Below are 24,823 nucleotides of genomic sequence, written 5' to 3' on the forward strand. Positions count from 1 at the left end.
AAGGTTTCTGGGATGGGAGACATGGGCTCACCAAGGAGAAGGTTTCTGGGATGGGGTACACGGGCCAACCAAGGAGAAGGTTTCTGGGATGGGGGACACGGGCCCACCGAGGAGAAGGTTTCTGGGATGGGAGACCTGGGCCCACCAAGGAGAAGGTTTATAGGATGGGGGACATGGGCTCACCAAGGAGAAGGTTTCTGGGATGGGAGACATGGGCCCACCAAGGAGAAGGTTTATAGGATGGGGGACATGGGCTCACCAAGGAGAAGGTTTCTGGGATGGGAGACATGGGCTCACTAAAGAGAAGGTTTCTGAGATGGGAGACACGGGCTCACCAAGGAGAAGGTTTCTGGGATGGGGGACATGGGCTCACCAAGGAGAAGGTTTCTGGGATGGGGGACACGGGCTCACCGAGGAGAAGGTTTCTGGGATGTGGGACACGGGCCCACCGAGGAGAAGGTTTCTGGGATGGGAGACCTGGGCCCACCAAGGAGAAGGTTTATAGGATGGGGGACATGGGCTCACCAAGGAGAAGGTTTCTGGGATGGGAGACATGGGCCCACCAAGGAGAAGGTTTATAGGATGGGGGACATGGGCTCACCAAGGAGAAGGTTTCTGGGATGGGAGACATGGGCCCACCAAGGAGAAGGTTTATAGGATGGGGGACATGGGCTCACCAAGGAGAAGGTTTATAGGATGGGGGACATGGGCTCACCAAGGAGAAGGTTTCTGGGATGGGAGACATGGGCTCACCAAAGAGAAGGTTTCTGGGATGGGAGACACGGGCCCACCAAGGAGAAGGTTTCTGGGATGGGGGACACGGGCCCACCAAGGAGAAGGTTTATAGGATGGGGGACACGGGCCCACCAAGGAGAAGGTTTATAGGATGGGGGACATGGGCTCACCAAGGAGAAGGTTTCTGGGATGGGAGACATGGGCTCACCAAAGAGAAGGTTTCTGGGATGGGAGACACGGGCTCACCGAGGAGAAGGTTTATAGGATGGGGGACATGGGCTCACCAAGGAGAAGCTTTCTGGGATGGGGGACATGGGCCCACCAAGGAGAAGGTTTCTGAGATGGGAGACACGGGCCCACCAAGGAGAAGGTTTCTGGGATGGGGGACACGGGCCCACCAAGGAGAAGGTTTCTGGGATGGGAGACACGGTCCCTCCAAGGAGGTTTCTGGGATGGGAGACATGGGCCCACCAAGGAGAAGGTTTCTGGGATGGGAGACACGGGCCCACCAAGGAGAAGGATTATGGGATGGGGTAGAGGCAGCCATGTGTGATCCAGAGATGAGGAGATTGGTTGCAGATGACATAACAGCACCCAGGTTCAGAGAGCTCCTCACACTGGAGATCTGAGTGTTAATAAACTGAGGCCTGTGAATTATTCATGAGAGGAGAGGAAATGGTGTACAATCTGCTGAAACAAACCCATGCAGGAGACATCTCCAATAATCTTTAGACCATTTTTTCCATCACATGAAAATCGGGAACACTGACCCCGGGGTGGAAGGTTGGAGGCAAATGGGTCAGAAAATATCCTACAGAAGGAGAAATGAGGGAAAATGCCATCTGTAAACCAAGCCAGGAAAGGTGTCGGATTCATCGTCATCTGTTGATGTTCTTCTTGTAATGTTCCCTCTGCAGCTTCCACTTCTGTCCTGGTCTGTACTCCACCATATTTGTGTGTAATCCATGCTTGGAGAGGCCATTTGGTCTTGGTGGTCCATTCAGTTGTATCCTGTCCTCCAGCAACAATTTGTAGTTTGTCTTCACATGTGTTCCCGTCGTTCTCCCACGATGTGCTCTGTGTTTGTAAGTCCTGTTGATGAGACGGGATAAATAACCTCTTGTTGGACCTGCCCGGTTCTTGTCTTCTCTTCTGCAGGTTGTCCCACAAGAAAACTCTGCTGACCAGATAAGTCCCTTTTTGGATAGAAGGAACTGACTCATTATGGGACATCTCCTCTGATGAAGGACTTTTGTATCCACTGGAAGAGGCTTTGGCCACTTTCTTCATCATGACAAAGGTTCTTGGTGACTAGCTCTGAGCTCAGTCAGCGTTTCCATTGAGTGAGAGCTTTCGGGACCAATCACAAGATGCTGACCTCTAGAAAAGCCCTCATTAGCAACCTGAATTATGTCCACCTACAGCATGTGTCCCTTGGGGTTCAACTGACCATGCGGTCTGAGGTGATGGAAGACCCAGTGGGTCAGGACACAAGCCTGAAAGATGTTCCTGCCCATCAAAACCAATATAAAGGCACTTCGGATATGCTATTGGTGGACGCCAATTCCAATGACCCATCTGTGCCCTGTCAGTGCTGTGACCAGCATTCCTGCCATGCAGAGACCATAAAGTACAGCTCCAGTGAGAACCTGGAGACAATTTTGTGTGACGACTATCTGTCTCCAGATGACCTTCCGCTGAGTCCCCTATCTCCATCATCTCCCTCCACAGACAGCAGTAGCTCTTCAGATTTCACATTGGACGATTCTCCGGTGTCTATGTACTACAAGGAATATTCTCAAGATGACCTGGAGACACCAGACCAGCAACCAGACATCATTCCTCTTGATGTGGAGAGAGAGAACTCTCCTTCTTCTTCCCTAGATGACTCCATAGATTCTTCACACCCAATCACTGCTCTGGCTTCTGAGCCAAGGAGTAACATGCCTGAGAACACCATCAACAACAACATGTTCCCAGATGATGTCCCATTCATTGACTGGAGCTCAGACATGGTCTTAGACAGCAACTGCAATTCCCTTCTAGACACTCAACAGCCCGATCCGCCATCATTGTATTCTACCTCCATGGACGTGGATGAAGTTGTGGATCCAAAACTCCAACCGGATGTTGCAGAAAAAGAGGACGTTGCCAATGCAAACCAAACAGATGTTCACCGATGGCCTTTGGATGGAGATCTTCTCCCAAACCTCTCTGTGCCAGATGAGCCTTCAGCACAAACCCCCAAAAAGACGATCACCTCCTTCCACGAACTGGCTCAAAGAAGGCGGAAGAGCGGGGGCCCGGCACAGCTAAAGAAGGATAAAAGTGATTGGCTAATAGTTTTTTCTCCAGATGTGGAGCAGCCACCGGTAAACGAACTCACAGCCTCAGCTTTCTACCATGGGCTGGTGATGCCACAAGCTCAACCTCTGCCAGAAGGAAAAGAGGTCACCACCTTCAGGGAACTGAGATATCGCAATTCTGTCAACAAGCAGATCAGTCAACATGTAAAAGCCCCCATCGCTGTGGTCAAGGGGCCACAAAACTTGGGAACCACTAATGCTGCGGATACCCAGCTAATAATGGAGGTACCAAACAGTTCCCATTACTTCATAGATAGAAAGAGCCATCAAGACCCCACAAGAGAGAGTGATGGGCAAGAACGAGGGACACAAGAGGGCAACATCGGGCCGGCCAGAGGAGCTCAGAAAGCAGATATGAAGCTACAAGAGCTGGACACAGCAGAAGCCCCACATAGACTATGGGCACGGAATGATCACCAAGCCGGCACGCTGGTGGACTCGCTGTCCGTCATGACCATGAGGATGGGGAAGCTCCGTTCACCCGCATCATTCAGCAACGTGTACAACAGAAAGGAGGAAGCCCTCACAAAGGAGAACAAGGCGGGGGTGCAGCGGAGAGGAATGGCGGATGGTGGTGACTACAGAGGCCTAGAAGGTAAGGCCATAGTGAATAGTATGGGGGGGAGGGGGAATTCTAGGAAAGACAAGAATGTACAATGATGGTCAATTGGTAAAAACACTCAGCCATGAAATATGGCCACATATTCCACCCAACAATGTGCCCACTGTGTCCTTACCAAACCGCCTGGAGATGGGAAAAGCCAATCCAAAGACTGGGGACCAGAACCAGAATCATACGCGGCCTCCAGACCTAGAACATCTAACAGAATCATACATGGCCTGCAGACCTAGGACATCTCAGAGCCATACGTGGCCTCCAGACTTAGGATATCAACCAGAACCATACGTGACCTCCAGACCTAGGACATCAATCAGCATCATATTTGGTCTCCAGACCCAGAACATCAAACAGAATCATACGTGGCCTTCAGACGTAGGACATCTCAGAGCCATACGTGGCCTCCAGACTTAGGATATCAACCAGAACCATATTTGGTCTCCAGACCCAGAACATCAAACAGAATCATACGTGGCCTTCAGACGTAGGACATCTCAGAACCATACTTGGCCGCCAGACCTAGGACATCAAACAGAATCATATGTGGCCTTCAGACGTAGGACATCTCAGAACCATACGTGGCCTCCAGACTTAGGACATAAACCAGAAATATACGTGGCCTCCAGACCTAGGACATCAACCAGAACCTTATGTAGCCTCCAGACATGGGCCATGAACCAGAATCATAAGTGGCCTCTAGATCTAGGACATCAACCAGAATCATAAGTGGCCTCCAGATCTAGGACATCAACCAGAATCATAAGAGGCCTCCAGATCTAGGACATCAACCAGAATCATAAGTGGCCTCCAGATCTAGGACATCAACCAGAGTCATATGTGGCCTCCAGATCTAGGACATCAACCAGAGTCATACGTGGCCTCTAGACCTAGGACATCAACCAGAGTCATATGTGGCCTCCAGATCTAGGACATCAACCAGAATCATACGTGGCCTCCAGATCTAGGACATCAACCAGAGTCATATGTGGCCTCCAGATCTAGGACATCAACCAGAATCATAAGTGGACTCCAGATCTAGGACATCAACCAGAATCATACGTGGCCTCTAGACCTAGGACATCAACCAGAATCATACGTGGCCTCCAGACCTAGGACATCAACCAGAATCATACGTGGCCTCTAGACTTAGGACATCAACCAGAATCATACGCGGCCTCCAGACTTAGGACATCAACCAGAATCATACGTGGCCTCCAGACCTGGGACATCAACCAGAATCATACGCGGCCTCCAGACCTAGGACATCAACCAGAATCATACGTGGCCTCCAGACCTGGGACATCAACCAGAATCATACGCGGCCTCCAGACTTAGGACATCAACCAGAATCATACGTGGCCTCCAGACCTGGGACATCAACCAGAATCATACGCGGCCTCCAGACTTAGGACATCAACCAGAATCATACGTGGCCTCCAGACCTGGGACATCAACCAGAATCATACGTGGCCTCCAGACCTAGGACATCAACCAGAATCATACGCGGCCTCCAGACTTAGGACATCAACCAGAATCATACGTGGCCTCCAGACCTGGGACATCAACCAGAATCATACGCGGCCTCCAGACTTAGGACATCAACCAGAATCATACGTGGCCTCCAGACCTAGGACATCAATGGCAGTCACCACCACGAATATCTCACTGATGGGATGTGACATTCTCCGAGTGGAATGGCCTTTCTCCGGAAGATGCAAAGTATGGAAGTGGACCAATCGGAACCATGCGATCCATATGGAGATGTGGTGGAACCACAGCAAGATGGAGGCATGAGTTACACAATGGAGGCTGGCTCCTCAACGTGGAGTAGATGAGGTGAAGGGTTCCAGGCCAGCATGCTGGTGGTTGTCTGGAGATGACTAAATACAAGATGGAGGCTCTGTGGTCACTGGAAAGTAGATGGAGGCTCACCCGGCCACATTCCGGCTTTCTGGTGATAAAGGCGTGGCCTAATACAAGATGGAGGACAAAAGGTGGAGGCTGCAGAGGGGTGAGTTGGTCCTCCATGATAGGTCTGGATGGCGGTTGGTGATGGACACAATGGCGGTAACATGGCTGAGTGTTTCCACCAAGACGGAGGACTGTAGAGGCAGAACCCACGCAATCTGATTGGGGGAGGCGCACTGACCACGCCCCCCGTGGGCGGAGCAGTGTTTACTACTAGGGGGGATATTGTATCTTATGATCATTCTCAGACTAACTCTCTCCTCTCCCCCCTCCCCCACCCACCCCCGCACTTCCTTGGCCTCTTGCTCACCCTTTCCCCTCACTATTCTCTGTATGCATGCCCCTCCCCCATGGCATGACTCCGCCCTCTCACCCTGCACACCCGGTGCTGACCTGGCGGACACATTTCCCTTCAGTGTTTGGCGCTCCACCAACTTCTAGGCTCCTCCTTCGGCTCGCTTCTAATCTGACTCCGCCCCCTGCTCTTTTACCACATGGCTCCGCCCTGGAGGCTCCCCGTTGCTTTGCCCTGCCCCTGCAGACCTGGTACCCCAGACTTCCTGTCCGCCTGTCCCCTGTAGGGGCCTCTTCTCCCCCTCAGCGAGCAATGCTCCCCCTACTGGACACCCCAGATGTGGCCATCCTGCTGTCCCCGCTCTTCCCTAGGACCAGGAGCCGAGAGACGGGGCCACCGAGGGCCCCCACCGCCGACTCGCCACACACAGGTTACTCCTCCTCTACCTACAAACCCCCCACAAAACATCCAATCAGAGGGCGCCCCTCATAGGTGTCACCTCCGGCCTGAGTCACATGACCCCCATCCACCAACCGATAAAGAGAAACGAAACATTGGGACCAAGATGACCCAACCCCTCCCCCATCACCTGACAACCCCTCCCTCATCACCAGACTACCCCTCCCCCATCACCTGACAACCCCTCCCCCATCACCTGACTACCCCTCCCTCAACCCCGCCCCCATCACCTGACTACCCCTCCCTCAACCCCGCCCCATCACCTGACAACCCCTCCCCCATCACCTGACTACCCCTCCCTCAACCCCGCCCCCATCACCTGACTACCCCTCCCTCAACCCCGCCCCATCACCTGACTACCCCTCCTTCATCACCTGACAACCCCTCCCTCAGCTCCTCCCCATCACCTGACTACCCCTCCCTCATCACCTGACAACCCCTCCCTCATCACCTGACAACCCCTCCCTCAGCTCCTCCCCATCACCTGACTACCCCTCCCTCAACCCCTCCCCCATCACCTGACTACCCCTCCCTCAACCCCTCCCCCATCACCTGACAACCCCTTCCTCATCACCTGACAACCCCTCCCTCAGCTCCTCCCCATCACCTGACTACCCCTCCCTCAACCGCTCCCCCATCACCTGACTACCCCTCCCCCATCACCTGACTACCCCTCCCTCAACCCCGCCCCCATCACCTAACATTGGGACCAAGAAGACCCAACCCCTCCCTCATCACCTGACTACCCCTCCCATCACCTGACTACCCCGCCCTCAGCTCCTCCCAATCACCTGACAACCCCTCCCTCATCACCTGACTACCCCTCCCTCAACCCCGCCCCCATCACCTGACTACCCCTCCCTCAACCCCGCCCCCATCACCTGACAACCCCTCCCCCATAACCTGACTACCCCTCCTTCAACCCCTCCCCCATCACCTGACTACCCCTCCCTCAGCTCCTCCCCATCACCTGACTACCCCTCCTTCAACCCCTCCCCCATCACCTGACAACCCCTCCCTCATCACCTGACTACCCCTCCCTCAGACCCTCCCCATCACCTGACAACCCCGCCCCATCACCTGACTACCCCTCCCTCAACCCCGCCCCCATCACCTGACTACTCCTCCCTCAACCCCTCCCCCATCACCTGACAACCCCTCCCTCAGATCCTCCCCATCACCTGACTACCCCTCCTTCAACCCCTCCCCCATCACCTGACTACCCCTCCCTCAGACCCTCCCCATCACCTGACTACCCCTCCTTCAACCCCTCCCCCATCACCTGACTACCCCTCCTTCAACCCCTCCCCATCACCTGACTACCCCTCCTTGACCCCTCCCCCATCACCTGACTACCCCTCCCTCAGGCCCTCCCCATCACCTGACTACCCCTCCTTCAACCCCTCCCCCATCACCTGACTACCCCTCCATCAACCCCTCCCCCATCACCTGACTACCCCTCCTTCATCCCCTCCCCATCACCTGACTACCCCTCCCTTGACCCCTCCCCCATCACCTGACTACCCCTCCCTTGACCCCTCCCCCATCACCTGACTACCCCTCCCCCATCCTCTCCCAGGATGACCCCCCCAGTCTCTAGTGTAGGGTGGTCACCTCATCCCTGTACACCGCGAACACACGGAGTCACCCAGCGTCTGGTCTGCCCTGGTCATTGCCCCTCCCCCGCTGCCGTATGGGAGGAGTACTGCGACAGGGGGCGGAGCTGTGCTACACCACCGATATATATGTGATCGCCATTGGTGGCCAGAGATTGTCTGTATGTACACAACACGGGTCTCTGGAGGGGGGGATCCTGGGGGGAATCCTCTGGAGGGGGGGATCCTGGGGGGAATTCTCTAGAGGGGGGATTCTGGGGGGGAATCCTCTGGAGGGGGGATTCTGGGGGGGAATCCTCTGGAGGGGGGATTCTGGGGGGGAATCCTCTGGAGGGGGGATTCTGGGGGGGAATCCTCTGGAGGGGGGGGGATCCTGGGGGGAATCCTCGGGGGGGGGGGAGATCCTGGGGGGAATCCTCTAAAGGGGGGGATCCTGGGGGGGAATCCTCTGGAGGGGGGATCCTGGGGGGGAATCCTCTGAGGGGGGGAATCCTCTGAGGGGGGATCCTGGGGGGAATCCTCTGAGGGGGGGATCCTGGGGGGGATCCTGGGGGGAATCCTCTGAGGGGGGGATCCTGGGGGGGAATCCTCTGAGGGGGGGATCCTGGGGGGGAATCCTCTGAGGGGGGGATCCTGGGGGGAATCCTCTGGAGGGGGGATTCTGGGGGGGATCCTGGGGGGAATCCTCTGAGGGGGGAATCCTCTGAGGGGGGGGGATCCTGGGGGGGAGGGGTTAATATGTGTTGGGGGTGTACAGGGGTGAGGTGGCTGCGCTCTGATTGGAAGTCTAGAGGGGCGGAGTCTGTAATCTGAGCTTCAGCTGTACAATCCACCAATGGCAGCGCTGCACATGGCTCACCCCAAAAAATCTCCGGGGGAGGAGTCTGCATATCTAGAGGAGGAGGGGTATCCCCGGAGGGGGAGGAGTCTGCATATCTAGAGGAGGAGGGGTATCCCCGGAGGGGGAGGAGTCTGCATATCTAGAAGGGGAGGGGGAGGAGTCTGCATATCTAGAGGGGGAGGGGTATCCCCGGAGGGGGAGGAGTCTGCATATCTAGAGGGGGAGGGGTATTCTGGGATCACACTGGTGACGAAAGGGTTACAGGCACATTGGCGCCTAAAATTTCCCCCAATCCCGGCGGAGGTGACACCACGGAGAGGCGGGACCTTCCCCAAAGCCACACCCATCGGACCGCGAGTGAGGTGGGCGGAGCGAAGTGTAGGAATTAGGATGTTCTTTAGGGTCTCCGCCCACTCCAAGGAGGGGACTAGAGCCGGGAAATGACGTCACAGGAACCACGTGACGTGAGAGCCAATCAGCGACCGAAGAGGAAACAACGAGACTATTATAGAGAGGGGGTGAGTGACAGAGACCCCCCGGGACCCGCCCACATCACGTGACCTTCCCATCCCGCCCCCATATTACACCCCCCCATACCTCTATATACCCCCCTCCCCCATATTATACCCCCCCATACCTCTATATACCACCCCTCCCCCATATTATACCCCCCCATACCTCTATATACCACCCCTCCCCCATATTATACCCCCCCATACCTCTATATACCACCCCTCCCCCATATTATACCTCTATATACCACCCCTCCCCCATATTATACCCCCCCATACCTCTATATACCACCCCTCCCCCATATTATACCCCCCATACCTCTATATACCACCCCTCCCCCATATTATACCCCCCCATACCTCTATATACCACCCCTCCCCCATATTATACCCCCCCATACCTCTATATACCACCCCTCCCCCATATTATACCCCCCCATACCTCTATATACCTCCCCTCCCCCATATTATACCCCCCCCATACCTCTATATACCACCCCTCCCCCATATTATACCCCCCCATACCTCTATATACCACCCCTCCCCCATATTATACCCCCCCATACCTCTATATACCACCCCTCCCCCATATTATACCCCCCCATACCTCTATATACCACCCCTCCCCCATATTATACCCCCCCATACCTCTATATACCACCCCTCCCCCATATTATACCCCCCCATACCTCTATATACCTCCCCTCCCCCATATTATACCCCCCCCATACCTCTATATACCACCCCTCCCCCATATTATACCCCCCATACCTCTATATACCACCCCTCCCCCATATTATACCTCTATATACCACTCCTCCCCCATATTATACCTCTATATACCACCCCTCCCCCATATTATACCTCTATATACCACCCCTCCCCCATATTATACCCCCCATACCTCTATATACCACTCCTCCCCCATATTATACCCCCCCATACCTCTATATACCACCCCTCCCCCATATTATACCTCTATATACCACCCCTCCCCCATATTATACCTCTATATACCACCCCTCCCCCATATTATACCCCCCCACACCTCTATATACCACCCCTCCCCCATATTATACCTCTATATACCACCCCTCCCCCATATTATACCCCCCATACCTCTATATACCACCCCTCCCCCATATTATACCCCCCCACACCTCTATATACCACCCCTCCCCCATATTATACCTCTATATACCCCCCTCCCCCATATTATACCTCTATATACCACCCCTCCCCCATATTATACCCCCCATACCTCTATATACCACCCCTCCCCCATATTATACCCCCCCATACCTCTATATACCACCCCGCCCCCATATTATACCTCTATATACCACCCCTCCCCCATATTATACCTCTATATACCACCCCTCCCCCATATTATACCTCTATATACCACCCCTCCCCCATATTATACCTCTATATACCACCCCTCCCCCATATTATACCCCCCATACCTCTATATACCACCCCTCCCCCATATTATACCTCTATATACCACCCCTCCCCCATATTATACCCCCCATACCTCTATATACCACCCCTCCCCCATATTATACCTCTATATACCACCCCTCCCCCATACCTCTATATAAGTTGGGATTTCCTTCCCACAACACCAGGGCAAAGAATTCTGGTTGCCCCGCCCCCTCTCTATATAGTGATCTCATCCCTATCTATATACATAGGAGGAGGCGTGTCCAAGATAAGGAGGAGTCTGGGGTCAGAGAGGAGCGCTATATACAAAAAGAGGCGTGTCCAGGATGGGGGAGGAGTCTGGAATTGAAAAGACTAAATATACAGAGAAGGGGGCGTGTCCAGAGTGGGGAGGAGTCCAGGGTGGTAAAGGGACTTTATATATAGAGAAGGAGGTGTGTTCAGGATGGGGTGGGGCGGAGAATCTATTTATACAGAGAAGGGCGTGTCTTGAATGGGGAGGAGTCTGGGGTGGTAAAGGGACTTTATAAGTGGAGGAGGTGTGTCCAGGATAGGGTGGGATGGATAAAGGTGGACTTTATATACAGAGAAGGGGGAGGAGTCCTGGGTGGGATGGATAAAGGCGGACTTTATATACAGAGGAGGAGGAGGAGGAGTCCTGGGTGGGATGGATAAAGGCGGACGTTATATACAGAGGAGGAGTCTGGGAGGGGGAGGAGTCCTGGGTGGGATGGATAAAGGCGGACTTTATATACAGAGGAGGAGGAGGAGTCTGGGAGGGGGAGGAGTCCTGGGTGGGATGGACTCTGTACTGATTAATAACACGTTTCGTCCTCTCCCTCCTGCAGGTGGCGCAGGCGAGCCGCTGATGGCGGATGGGGGCGGAGACTTCCTACAACATGACAAGAAAAGTAAATTGCCGTCTTTTCAGAATTTCTGCAGCGGACTTGTCACATGACACTCAGGGCGGCCATGACACCGACACCAGACAGTCTTCTTATAACATGTATATTGTAGGGGAGGGGTGGAGGAGCTGGGCCAGCACCGACAGTAGACACGCCCAGAAGAGGAGGGGACTATGACACAAGGAGGGAGGGGACAGACTCTTCCCAGGGTTGTCATATATCACAGTAGAGCTGGGAGACACCGAGGACTTCCTGAGTAGATGTCACGTCGGGGGTATCGGGGGCTCCTACTAATTGTCCTGATTACATGTCTCCACCCTCCCCCACCAGGTCTCCTCATCGCCATTGGGTCATCGGTGGACAGAATCATCTCCCATTTCAATGGCAGCCGGAACCAAGTGCAGAAGGTGAGCCGGGAAGAGAGGGTGACGAGCAATGATGTGACTGGATGGACAGGTGGAGAGGAGGATGGATGAGGATACAAATATACCTCAATATATAGACTAGACTGAGGAATGCAGAGGAACCATGGCAACAGGGAGACCCCTCCTGGAGATGAGGACATGATGGAAGGACAGGGGGTTATGGATGAGGAGGTGTTGGGAGGACACCATGGAATGATGAGGACATGATGGGAGGAGAGGGGTTATAGATGAGGAGGTGTTGGGAGGACACCATGGAATGATGAGGACATGATGGGAGGAGAGGGGTTATAGATGAGGAGGTGTTGGGAGGACACCATGGAATGATGAGGACATGATGGAAGGAGAGGGGTTATAGATGAGGAGGTGGAGGAGGGACACCATGGAATGATGAGGACATGATGGGAGGAGAGGGGTTATAGATGAGGAGGTGTTGGGAGGACACCATGGAATGATGAGGACATGATGGGAGGAGAGGGGGTTATAGATGAGGAGGTGTTGGGAGGACACCATGGAATGATGAGGACATGATGGAAGGAGAGGGGGTTGTAGATGAGGAGGTGTTGGAGGGACACCATGGAATGATGAGGACATGATGGAAGGAGAGGGGGTTATGGATGAGGAGGTGTTGGGAGGACACCATGGAATGATGAGGACATGATGGAAGTAGAGGGGTTATAGATGAGGAGGTGTTGGGAGGACACCATGGAATGATGAGGACATGATAGGAGGAGAGGGGGTTATAGATGAGAAGGTGTTGGGAGGACACCATGGAATGATGAGGACATGATGGAAGGAGAGGGGTTATAGATGAGGAGGTGTTGGGAGGACACCATGGAATGATGAGGACATGATGGGAGGAGAGGGGGTTATGGATGAGGAGGTGGAGGAGGGACACCATGGAATGATGAGGACATGATGGGAGGAGAGGGGGTTATAGATGAGGAGGTGTTGGGAGGACACCATGGAATGATGAGGACATGGTGGAAGGAGACGGGGTTATAGATGATGAGGAGGTGTTGGGAGGACACCATGGAATGATGAGGACATGATGGAAGGAGAGGGGGTTATAGATGAGGAGGTGTTGAAGGGACACCATGGAATGATGAGGACATGATGGAAGGAGAGGGGGTTATAGATGAGGAGGTGTTGGAGGGACACCATGGAATGATGAGGACATGATGGGAGGAGAGGGGTTATAGATGAGGAGGTGTTGGGAGGACACCATGGAATGATGAGGACATGATGGAAGGAAAGGGGGTTATAGATGAGGAGGTGTTGGGAGGACACCATGGAATGATGAGGACATGATGGAAGGAGAGAGGTTATTGATGAGGAGGTGTTGGAGGGACACCATGGAATGATGAGGACATGATGGAAGGAGAGGGGGTTATGGATGAGGAGGTGTTGGGAGGACACCATGGAATGATGAGGACATGATGGAAGGAGAGGGGTTATAGATGAGGAGGTGTTGGAGGACACCATGGAATGATGAGGACATGATGGAAGGAGAGGGGTTATGGATGAGGAGGTGTTGGAGGGACACCATGGAATGATGAGGACATGATGGGAGGAGAGGGGGTTATGGATGAGGAGGTGTTGGGAGGACACCATGGAATGATGAGGACATGATGGGCGGAGAGGGGTTATGGATGAGGAGGTGTTGGGAGGACACCATAGAATGATGAGGATGGGAGGAGAGGAGGTTATGGATGAGGAGGTGTTGGAGGGACACCATGAAACGATAAGGACATGGTGGAAGGAGAGGGGTTATGGATGAGGAGGTGTTGGAGGACACCATGGAATGATGAGGACATGATGGAAGGAGAGGGGGTTGTAGATAAGGAGGTGTTGGAGGGACACCATGGAATGATGAGGAGATGATGGAAGGAGAGGGGTTATGGATGAGGAGGTGTTGGGAGGACACCATGGAATGATGAGGATGGGAGGAGAGGGGTTATGGATGAGGAGGTGTTGGAGGGACACCATGGAATGATGAGGACATGATGGAAGGAGAAGGGGTTGTAGATGATGAGGTGTTGGGAGGACACCATGGAATGATGAGGACATGATGGAAGGAGAGGGGGTTGTAGATGAGGAGGTGTTGGAGGGACACCATGGAATGATGAGGACATGGTGGAAGGAGAGGGGTTATGGATGAGGAGGTGTTGGGAGGACACCATGGAATGATGAGGATGGGAGGAGAGGGGGTTATGGATGAGGAGGTGTTGGAGGGACACCATGGAATGATGAGGATGGGAGGAGAGGGGGTTATGGATGAGGAGGTGTTGGAGGGACACCATGGAATGATGAGGACATGATGGAAGGAGAGGGAGTTGTAAATGAGGAGGTGTTGGAGGGACACCATGGAATGATGAGGACATGATGGAAGGAGAGGGGTTATTGATGAGGAGGTGTTGGAGGGACACCATGGAATGATGAGGACATGATGGAAGGAGAGGGGGTTATAGATGAGGAGGGGTTGGGAGGACACCATGGAATGATGAGGACATGATGGAAGGAGAGGGGTTATGGATGAGGAGGTGTTGGAGGGACACCATGTAATGATGAGGACATGATGGGAGGAGAGGGGGTTATGGATGAGGAGGTGTTAGGAGGGACACCGTGGAATGATGAGGACATGATGGGATGACAGGGGTTATGGATGAGGAGGTGTTGGGAGGACACCATAGAATGATGAGGATGGGAGGAGAGGAGGTAATGGATGAGGAGGTGATGGGAGGACACAATGGAACAATAAGGACATGGTGGAAGGAGAGGGGTTATGGATGAGGAGGTGTTGGAGGGACACCATGGAATGATGAGGACATGATGGAAGGAGAGGGGGTTGTAGATGAGGAGGTGTTGGAGGGACACCATGGAATGATGAGGACATGATGGGAGGAGAGGGGGTTGTAGATGATGAGGTGTTGGAGGGACACCATGGAATGATGAGGACATGATGGAAGGAGAGGGGGTTGTAGATGAGGAGGTGTTGGAGGGACACCATGGAATGATGAGGACATGATGGGAGGAGAGGGGGTTGTAGATGATGAGGTGTTGGAGGGACACCATGGAATGATGAGGACATGATGGAAGGAGAGGGGGTTGTAGATGAGGAGGTGTTGGAGGGACACCATGGAATGATGATGACATGATGGAAGGAGAGGGGGTTGTAGATGAGGAGGTGTTGGAGGGACACCATGGAATGATGAGGACATGATGGGAGGAGAGGGGGTTGTAGATGATGAGGTGTTGGAGGGACACCATGGAACGATGAGGTTGATGAGGTGTACGATGTAGACATCTCATGATTGGATAAGGAGATATGAAGATGTTTCTGTGATGATGGAACACCGAGGAGTTGCAGACATACGAGAGTCGTTCCTCTCCTTCCACAGACACAACTTGGTGACAGTCGCCTGAGTCCAAAGCTTGGCTACCTCATCCTGAACAGCCTGTGCCCCTCGCTCTTCTCTCTCCTCGGAGATGGACTGAAGCCCTTCCAGAAGGATGTCATCATTGGCAGGAGGAGGCTGAGTCCTTGGAACCTGGTGGAGGCTTCAACAAAATCAGGTGAGTCCAGAACTGTCATTGTGTTTCGGGTCACCTGGACCTCAGCAGCAGATACTGAAGGGTTCCTCCTTCTGTCACAGGTCCGGAGTCCCTTCACATCCTCTTCTACAATGTTAGTCGATTCCAGCAGCTCCGAGACCCTCAGAGGAGATTCAACGCTTTCATCTTCGGCCTTCTGAAGTAAGTGTGGACAATGCGGGTGGGGGAGGAGCTATAGAGGCCATGTCTGAGGTCTCGTTCCTTTGTCTTGTAGCACCAAACAGCTGGACATCTGGATCTCCCACCTCCATCAAATCTATGGTACGTTCCTTGGGGTAGAATATCCGAGACGGCATCTTCCTGATGTTTCCGGAACTCCTTCCTCATCCTCATCCTCATCTTCATTTTGTCCCACCAGATCGGCTGTCAGTCTTCTTCCTCCCGACGGGATTCCTTCCATTGGCTGCTACCTCCCGACATGACCTGCGAGAGGAGCTGCTGCTGATCCTACAGCCTCTGTCCGCTTTGACCTTCCACACGGACCTTCTGTTTGAGCATCACCACCTCCCTCTGCAAGACCCGCCCACTCCCCACGATCCCCCCAATCAGACGCTGGCAGACAACTGGGGGGTCCCACCCTTTCAGCATCTCCTGGACTTGGGTGGCTGGCTGGCACAGAACCTCACCGGAAATGCGGACAGGGAGAAGCCAAAGGAAAGCCAAACCCAGACTCCATCTAATAGTGGCCCTCAGCAGAAGGAGGCCGTATGCCCCAGAGGCCACGCCCAGGACCCGCCCTCTGATAACCCGCCCTCCCCGGGGGCAGAAACCCAACAAGGTGCAACCGCCAAGACCAAAGACTCGAACTCTACCTGGTGGGGGCAGCTAAGCCAGGCCTCTCGCCTCTATAGTCCCCCAAATAAAGATTCCTTTGCCTTTCCATCCTTCAGAAAGCTGAGGGGGGCCCCTGACGAAGAGCAGAGCCAGATCGAACGATTGTCCTCCAGAGGTCGGGTGTCCACGGAGCCAAGACTTCCCAAGGAGCCACCTTGTGAGAAGGAACCTCCGAAGGCAGAAAATGGGACCGAGCTACCCAACCAGGGCATCCTGAACCCTCCAACCACCGTAGACGAGGGTCCGGCACCAAGACCAGGAGGAGACCCTCAGTGCCGGCAGCCTGTCCATGTGAATGGGGGTCCCACAGCTCCATGTCAGACCCCAGAGAGGGGCAGCTGGTTTGGTCAACTGTTTGGGGCCACTTCTGCTCAGAGCCGCGATCTGGAGGAAAGGAACGTAAAATCCAGGTAAGTGTGAGGTCGGTGGTGTCACTACAGAGGGGCGGAGCTCCAATACGTCATGGCTTCAGAATTGCCGTTCTTCCTGAGAAAAGTCCTGAGACGGGACCTCTGGGGGGGCACTTCAAGCCGGGGGTAGCAGGAGGATAGCAAGGTCCTAGAGAAGGGGGCTTCAAAGCTCCTAAATAAAGTCCTTCAGACTTCAGGGGGCCGGACTGTGACCAGTGGGAGCAAACAATGCTTTGGTGTCAGTGGGAGGAATAATGCCCCATCATTGGTGTCAGTGGGAGGAATAGTGCCCCATCATTGGTGTCAGTGGGAAGAATAGTCCCCATCATTGGTGTCAGTGGGAGGAATAATGCCCCATCATTGGTATCAGTGGGAGGAATAGTGTCCCATCATTGGTGTCAGTGGGAGGAATAGTGCCCCATCATTTGGTGTCAGTGGGAAGAATAGTGCCCCATCATTGGTATCAGTGGGAGGAATAGTGCCCCATCATTGGTGTCAGTGGGAGGAATAGTGCCACATCATTGGTGTCAGTGGGAGGAATAGTGCCCCATCATTGGTGTCAGTGGGAGGAATAGTGCCCCATCATTTGGTGTCAGTGGGAGGAATAGTGCCCCATCATTTGGTGTCAGTGGGAGGAATAGTGCCCCATCATTTGGTGTCAGTGGGAGGAATAGTGCCCCATCATTTGGTGTCAGTGGGAGGAATAGTGCCCCATCATTTGGTGTCAGTGGGAGGAATAGTGCCCCATCATTGGTGTCAGTGGGAGGAATAGTGCCCCATCATTGGTGTCAGTGGGAGGAATAGTGCCCCATCATTGGTGTCAGTGGGAGGAATAGTGCCCCATCATTGGTGTCAGTGGGAGGAATAGTGCCCCATAATTGGTATCAGTGGGAGGAATAGTGCCCCATCATTGGTGTCAGTGGAAGGAATAGTGTCCCATCATTGGTGTCAGTGGGAGTAATAATGCCCCATCATTGGTGTCAGTGGGAGGAATAGTACCCCATCATTGGTGTCAGTGGGAGGAATAGTGCCCCATCATTGGTGTCAGTGAAAGGAATATTGCCCCATCATTGGTGTCAGTGGGAGGAATAGTGTCCCATCATTGGTGTCAGTGGGAGGAATAGTGCCCCATCATTGGTGTCAGTGGGAGGAATAGTGCCCCATCATTGGTGTCAGTGGGAGGAATAGTGCCCCATCATTGGTGTCAGTGGGAGGAATAGTGCCCCATCATTGGTGTCAGTGGGAGGAATAGTGCCCCATCATTGGTGTCAGTGGGAGGAATAGTGCCCCATCATTGGTGTCAGTGGGAGGAATAGTGCCCCATCATTGGTGTCAGTGGGAGGAATAGTGCCCCATCATTGGTGTCAGTGGGAGGAATAGTGCCACATCATTGGTGTCAGTGGGAGGAATAGTGCCCCATCATTGGTGTCAGTGGGAGGAATAGTGCCCCATCATTTGGTGTCAGTGGGAGGAATAGTGCCCCATCATTGGTGTCAGTGGGAGGAATAGTGCCCCATCATTGGTGTCAGTGGGAGGAATAGTGCCCCATCATTTGGTGTCAGTGGAGGAATAGTGCCCCATCATTGGTATCAGTGGGGGGAATAGTGCCCCATCATTGGTGTCAGTGGGAGGAATAGTGCCCCATCATTGGTGTCAGTGGGAGGAATAGTGCCCCATCATTGGTGTCAGTGGGAGGAATAGTGCCCCATAATTGGTATCAGTGGGAGGAATAGTGCCCCATCATTGGTGTCAGTGGAAGGAATAGTGTCCCATCATTGGTGTCAGTGGGAGTAATAATGCCCCATCATTGGTGTCAGTGGGAGGAATAGTACCCCATCATTGGTGTCAGTGGGAGGAATAGTGCCCCATCATTGGTGTCAGTGAAAGGAATATTGCCCCATCATTGGTGTCAGTGGGAGGAATAGTGTCCCATCATTGGTGTCAGTGGGAGGAATAGTGCCCCATCATTGGTGTCAGTGGGAGGAATAGTGCCCCATCATTGGTGTCAGTGAAAGGAATATTGCCCCATCATTGGTGTCAGTGGGAGGAATAGTGTCCCATCGTTGGTGTCAGTGAAAGGAATATTGCCCCATCATTGGTGTCAGTGGGAGGAATAGTGCCCCATCATTGGTGTCAGTGGGAGGAATAGTGCCCCATCATTGGTATCAGTGGGGGGAATAGTGTCCCATCATTGGTGTCAGTGGGAGGAATAGTGCCCCATCATTGGTGTCAGTGGGAGGAATAGTGTCCCATCATTGGTGTCAGTGGGAGGAATAGTGTCCCATCATTGGTGTCAGTGGGAGGAATAGTGCCCCATAATTGGTATCAGTGGGAGGAATAGTGCCCCATCATTGGTGTCAGTGGGAGGAATAGTGTCCCATCATTGGTATCAGTGGGAGGAATAGTGCCCCATCATTGGTGTCAGTGGGAGGAATAGTGCCCCATCCTTGGTGTCAGTGGGAGGAATAGTGCCCCATCATTGGTGTCAGTGGGAGGAATAGTGCCCCATCATTGGTGTCAGTGGGAGGAATAGTGCCCCATCATTGGTGTCAGTGGGAGTAATAGTGCCCCATCATTGGTGTCAGTGGGAGGAATAGTGCCCCATCATTGGTGTCAGTGGGAGGAATAGCGCCCCATCATTGGTGTCAGTGGGAGGAATAGTGCCCCATCATTGGTGTCAGTGGGAGGAATAGTGCCCCATCATTGGTGTCAGTGGGAGGAATAGTGCCCCATCATTGGTGTCAGTGGGAGGAATAGTGCCCCATCATTGGTGTCAGTGGGAGGAATAGTGCCCCATCATTGGTGTCAGTGGGAGGAATAGTGCCCCATCATTGGTGGCAGTGGGAGGAATAGTGCCCCATCATTGGTGTCAGTGGGAGGAATAGTGCCCCATCATTGGTGTCAGTGGGAGGAATAGTGCCCCATCATTGGTGTCAGTGGGAGGAATAGTGCCCCATCATTGGTGTCAGTGGGAGGAATAGTGCCCCATCATTGGTGTCAGTGGGAGGAATAGTGCCCCATCATTGGTGTCAGTGGGAGGAATAGTGCCCCATCATTGGTGTCAGTGGGAGGAATAGTGCCCCATCATTGGTGTCAGTGGGAGGAATAGTGCCCCATCATTGGTGTCAGTGGGAGGAATAGTGCCCCATCATTGGTGTCAGTGGGAGGAATAGTGCCCCATCATTGGTGTCAGTGGGAGGAATAGTGCTCCATCATTGGTGTCAGTGGGAGGAATATTGTCTCATTTTTGGTGTGAAGACTTATGCCCCCAGGGCCGGATAAAAGCAAAGGGCTGCAGTTTGGAGATCGATGACCTAGAGATTTGCCCCCTTGTACCCTGCCGATGGTGTCCTGGATAAGATGGGGTACCCCCCCCATGGGGTTGTCTCCCAGGGCAGTGTAGATGGAGGAGGGGCGTTGCCATGGTCTCCTCCCTCGCCCACCTCCAGGTTACCTCTCTGTCTTCTTCTCCTCAGACGTCCCTCCAGCTGGTTGCCTCCAAATATGAACGTTCTGAGCCTGATCCGTCTTCGGTCCTCCGCTGAGCGCGAGCGAGTCTTCTCCACAGAGCCGGACGAGCGACACCAAAGCAACGGCCAACCGGAGAGGTAAGAGCCAGGTGGCAGCACTCCCGGGAGGTCTCCTCTGAGGAAGGGTGTAGTCCGGCCACTCTCACCCGGGGGTCCTTCAGAAGGTTCTAGGGGTTCCTTCAGAGGGTTCTAGGGTTCCTTCAGGAGTTTCTAGGGGTTCCTTCAGAGGGTTCTAGGGTTCCTTCGGGAGTTTCTCGGGGTTCCTTCAGGAGTTTCTAGGGGTTCCTTCAGGAGGTTCTAGGGGTTCCTTCAGAGGGTTCTAGGGGTTCCTTGAGCTGATTTACATCCCAGCTGATGGTTTCTGCATGATTCTGGAGTGCCCTTGGTCGGGGGTGGGGTGGGGGGGCATTCTTAGCACTGGCCCCCGATGTGAGAGGCATTATTACCACTGGCCCCCGATGTGAGGGGCATTATTACCACTGGCCCCCGATGTGAGAGGCATCATTACCACTGGCCCCCGATGTGAGAGGCATCATTACCACTGGCCCCCGATGTGAGAGGCATCATTACCACTGGCCCCCGATGTGAGGGGCATTATTACCACTGGCCCCCGATGTGAGGCATTATTACCACTGGCCCCCGATGTGAGGCATTATTACCACTGGCCCCCGATGTGAGAGGCATCATTACCACTGGCCCCCGATGTGAGGGGCATTATTACCACTGGCCCCCGATGTGAGGCATTATTACCACTGGCCCCCGATGTGAGGGGCATTATTACCACTGGCCCCGATGTGAGAGGCATCATTACCACTGGCCCCCGATGTGAGGGGCATTATTAGCACTGGCCCCCGATGTGAGGCATTATTACCACTGGCCCCCGATGTGAGAGGTATTATTAGCACTGGCCCCCGATGTGAGGGGTATCATTAGCACTGGCCCCCGATGTGAGAGGCATCATTACCACTGGCCCCCAATGTGAGAGGCATCATTACCACTGGCCCCCGATGTGAGAGGCATCATTACCACTGGCCCCCGATGTGAGGGGTATTATTAGCACTGGCCCCCGATGTGAGAGGTATCATTACCACTGGCCCCCGATGTGAGAGGCATTATTACCACTGGCCCCCAATGTGAGGGGTATTATTACCACTGGCCCCCGATGTGAGGGGTATTATTAGCACTGGCCCCCGATGTGAGGGGTATTATTAGCACTGGCCCCCGATGTGAGGGGTATTATTAGCACTGGCCCCCGATGTGAGGGGTATTATTACCACTGGCCCCCGAAGTGAGTGGTATCATTACCACTGGCCCCCGATGTGAGAGGCATCATTACCACTGGCCCCCGATGTGAGGGGTATTATTACCACTGGCCCCCGATGTGAGAGGCATCATTACCACTGGCCCCCGATGTGAGGGGTATTATTACCACTGGCCCCCGATGTGAGGGGTATTATTAGCACTGGCCCCCGATGTGAGAGGCATCATTACCACTGGCCCCCGATGTGAGGGGTATTATTACCACTGGCCCCCGATGTGAGGGGTATTATTAGCACTGGCCCCCGATGTGAGAGGTATTATTACCACTGGCCCCCGATGTGAGAGGCATCATTACCACTGGCCCCCGATGTGAGAGGCATCATTACCACTGGCCCCCGATGTGAGAGGCATCATTACCACTGGCCCCCGATGTGAGGGGTATTATTACCACTGGCCCCCGATGTGAGAGGCATTATTACCACTGGCCCCCGATGTGAGGGGTATTATTAGCACTGGCCCCCGATGTGAGAGGTATTATTAGCACTGGCCCCCGATGTGAGGGGTATTATTACCACTGGCCCCCGATGTGAGGGGTATTATTACCACTGGCCCCCGATGTGAGAGGCATTATTACCACTGGCCCCCGATGTGAGGGGTATTATTACCACTGGCCCCCGATGTGAGAGGCATCATTACCACTGGCCCCCGATGTGAGGGGTATTATTACCACTGGCCCCCGATGTGAGGGGTATTATTACCACTGGCCCCCGATGTGAGAGGCATCATTACCACTGGCCCCCGATGTGAGAGGCATCATTACCACTGGCCCCCGATGTGAGGGGTATTATTAGCACTGGCCCCCGATGTGAGGGGTATTATTACCACTGGCCCCCGATGTGAGGGGTATTATTACCACTGGCCCCCGATGTGAGGGGTATTATTAGCACTGGCCCCCGATGTGAGGGGTATTATTAGCACTGGCCCCCGATGTGAGGGGTATTATTACCACTGGCCCCCGATGTGAGGGGTATTATTAGCACTGGCCCCCGATGTGAGAGGCATTATTACCACTGGCCCCCGATGTGAGGGGTATTATTACCACTGGCCCCCGATGTGAGAGGCATCATTACCACTGGCCCCCGATGTGAGGGGTATCATTACCACTGGCCCCCGATGTGAGAGGCATCATTACCACTGGCCCCCGATGTGAGGGGTATTATTAGCACTGGCCCCCGATGTGAGAGGCATCATTACCACTGGCCCCCGATGTGAGAGGCATTATTACCACTGGCCCCCGATGTGAGGGGTATTATTACCACTGGCCCCCGATGTGAGAGGCATCATTACCACTGGCCCCCGATGTGAGAGGCATCATTACCACTGGCCCCCGATGTGAGAGGTATTATTAGCACTGGCCCCCGATGTGAGGGGTATTATTAGCACTGGCCCCCGATGTGAGAGGCATCATTACCACTGGCCCCCGATGTGAGAGGCATTATTACCACTGGCCCCCGATGTGAGGGGTATTATTACCACTGGCCCCCGATGTGAGAGGCATCATTACCACTGGCCCCCGATGTGAGAGGTATTATTACCACTGGCCCCCGATGTGAGAGGCATTATTAGCACTGGCCCCCGATGTGAGAGGCATTATTAGCACTGGCCCCCGATGTGAGAGGTATTATTACCACTGGCCCCCGATGTGAGAGGCATCATTACCACTGGCCCCCGATGTGAGAGGCATCATTACCACTGGCCCCCGATGTGAGAGGTATTATTAGCACTGGCCCCCGATGTGAGGGGTATTATTACCACTGGCCCCCGATGTGAGAGGCATTATTACCACTGGCCCCCGATGTGAGGGGTATTATTAGCACTGGCCCCCGATGTGAGGGGTATTATTACCACTGGCCCCCGATGTGAGGGGTATTATTAGCACTGGCCCCCGATGTGAGAGGTATTATTAGCACTGGCCCCCGATGTGAGGGGTATCATTACCACTGGCCCCCGATGTGAGGGGTATTATTAGCACTGGCCCCCAAAGAATTGGGTTTTGTAGGGGTTCCTCAGGACCTGAGAAGTATTTGAAGGGTTCCTTTGGGGTGAGGTTTGGGTGGCCCCGCCTCCTGGGTGGGGTTGGCAGGGTGTTGGGGCCCAATCACGAGTCTGAATTCTGCACCCTCAGGTCTCTCCGCGCTCTGTGTGACCACGCCCCCTCCGGAGAAGCCCAGCTCAGCTTTCGGAAAGGAGACGTGTTGACGTTGGTGGGGACGGTGGACGAGGATTGGATCCGGTGCAGACGGGGGAGCGATACGGGGCTGGTGCCGGTGGGGTACACCTCCCTCATCCTATGATTGGCTCGTCTTCCAGGGGGGCGGGAACATGGAAAACCCCCGTCTCCTCCTCCCTTCCTCAGTATTCTGCACCCCAATCTCTTCCCCGATCCTCCTAATGGCCTCCATATCCTTTGAAGTGCAAGCTCTTCAGCCCACAAGGGGCAGCCATGGCCTCTGGCGGTGAGGAACGCCCGGTGCGAGGAGACCGAACTGTCCCGGGAAATGATGGCGAGCTCCAGGGAGACGTTCCTCTACGATGGGCCCTTGTGGGACGTGGATGGAGGAAGGCCAGGAATCCATGATGTATGATGTCCTCCTCCCATCCCATGATCTACACGTGTTGTATGTGTCACGTATGGAAAGTGTCTGGAGTCAATAAAGGTGCCTGAGAACCCTGAGCCTCCCCCGAGTCTCCTGAGAACGTCCGCGCCGTTGTCCAATCAGACCGAACCGCCGGTCATGGAGGAACATCTCACACCGAGGTCTGACCCTTGGGTGCTACGCAGGCGCCGGTCCTCTGATTCGGAGATTCGATGGATCCAAATTTCCAACGAATTTCAACGAATCCGAAAATAAAGAAAAATAATTCGAAACTGAAACGTATGAAAATAAAAGGAATAAAAGTGAGATGATGATTCCTACTTAGAATATAGA

General features: G+C 54.0%; 1 protein-coding gene across 3 annotated transcripts in view; it reads left to right on the plus strand.

Annotated features, from left to right (window-relative positions):
• Positions 1-24,567, plus strand: part of RUSC1 (RUN and SH3 domain containing 1) — a 31,975-nt gene extending 7,408 nt beyond the window's left edge. For 2 of the 3 annotated variants that reach the window (XM_089667340.1, XM_089667342.1), the window contains exons 2-11: positions 1,894-3,696; positions 6,105-6,413; positions 11,706-11,768; positions 12,093-12,169; positions 15,586-15,760; positions 15,841-15,940; positions 16,014-16,060; positions 16,158-17,043; positions 20,520-20,651; positions 24,019-24,567. In XM_089667340.1, the coding sequence (XP_089523466.1) occupies positions 2,106-3,696; positions 6,105-6,413; positions 11,706-11,768; positions 12,093-12,169; positions 15,586-15,760; positions 15,841-15,940; positions 16,014-16,060; positions 16,158-17,043; positions 20,520-20,651; positions 24,019-24,187 (3,549 nt within the window). In that variant the 5' untranslated portion in view covers positions 1,894-2,105 and the 3' untranslated portion in view covers positions 24,188-24,567. The remainder of the gene's footprint in view (positions 1-1,893; positions 3,697-6,104; positions 6,414-11,705; positions 11,769-12,092; positions 12,170-15,585; positions 15,761-15,840; positions 15,941-16,013; positions 16,061-16,157; positions 17,044-20,519; positions 20,652-24,018) is intronic. The other variant, XM_089667343.1, reaches the window with a different exon arrangement.
• Positions 24,568-24,823: the final 256 nt, after the last annotated feature.

This window comes from Staurois parvus, unplaced genomic scaffold, assembly GCF_062004578.1.
Source record: "Staurois parvus isolate SC_StPar_1 unplaced genomic scaffold, SC_StPar_1.0 ptg003200l, whole genome shotgun sequence".
NCBI lineage: Eukaryota > Metazoa > Chordata > Amphibia > Anura > Ranidae > Staurois > Staurois parvus.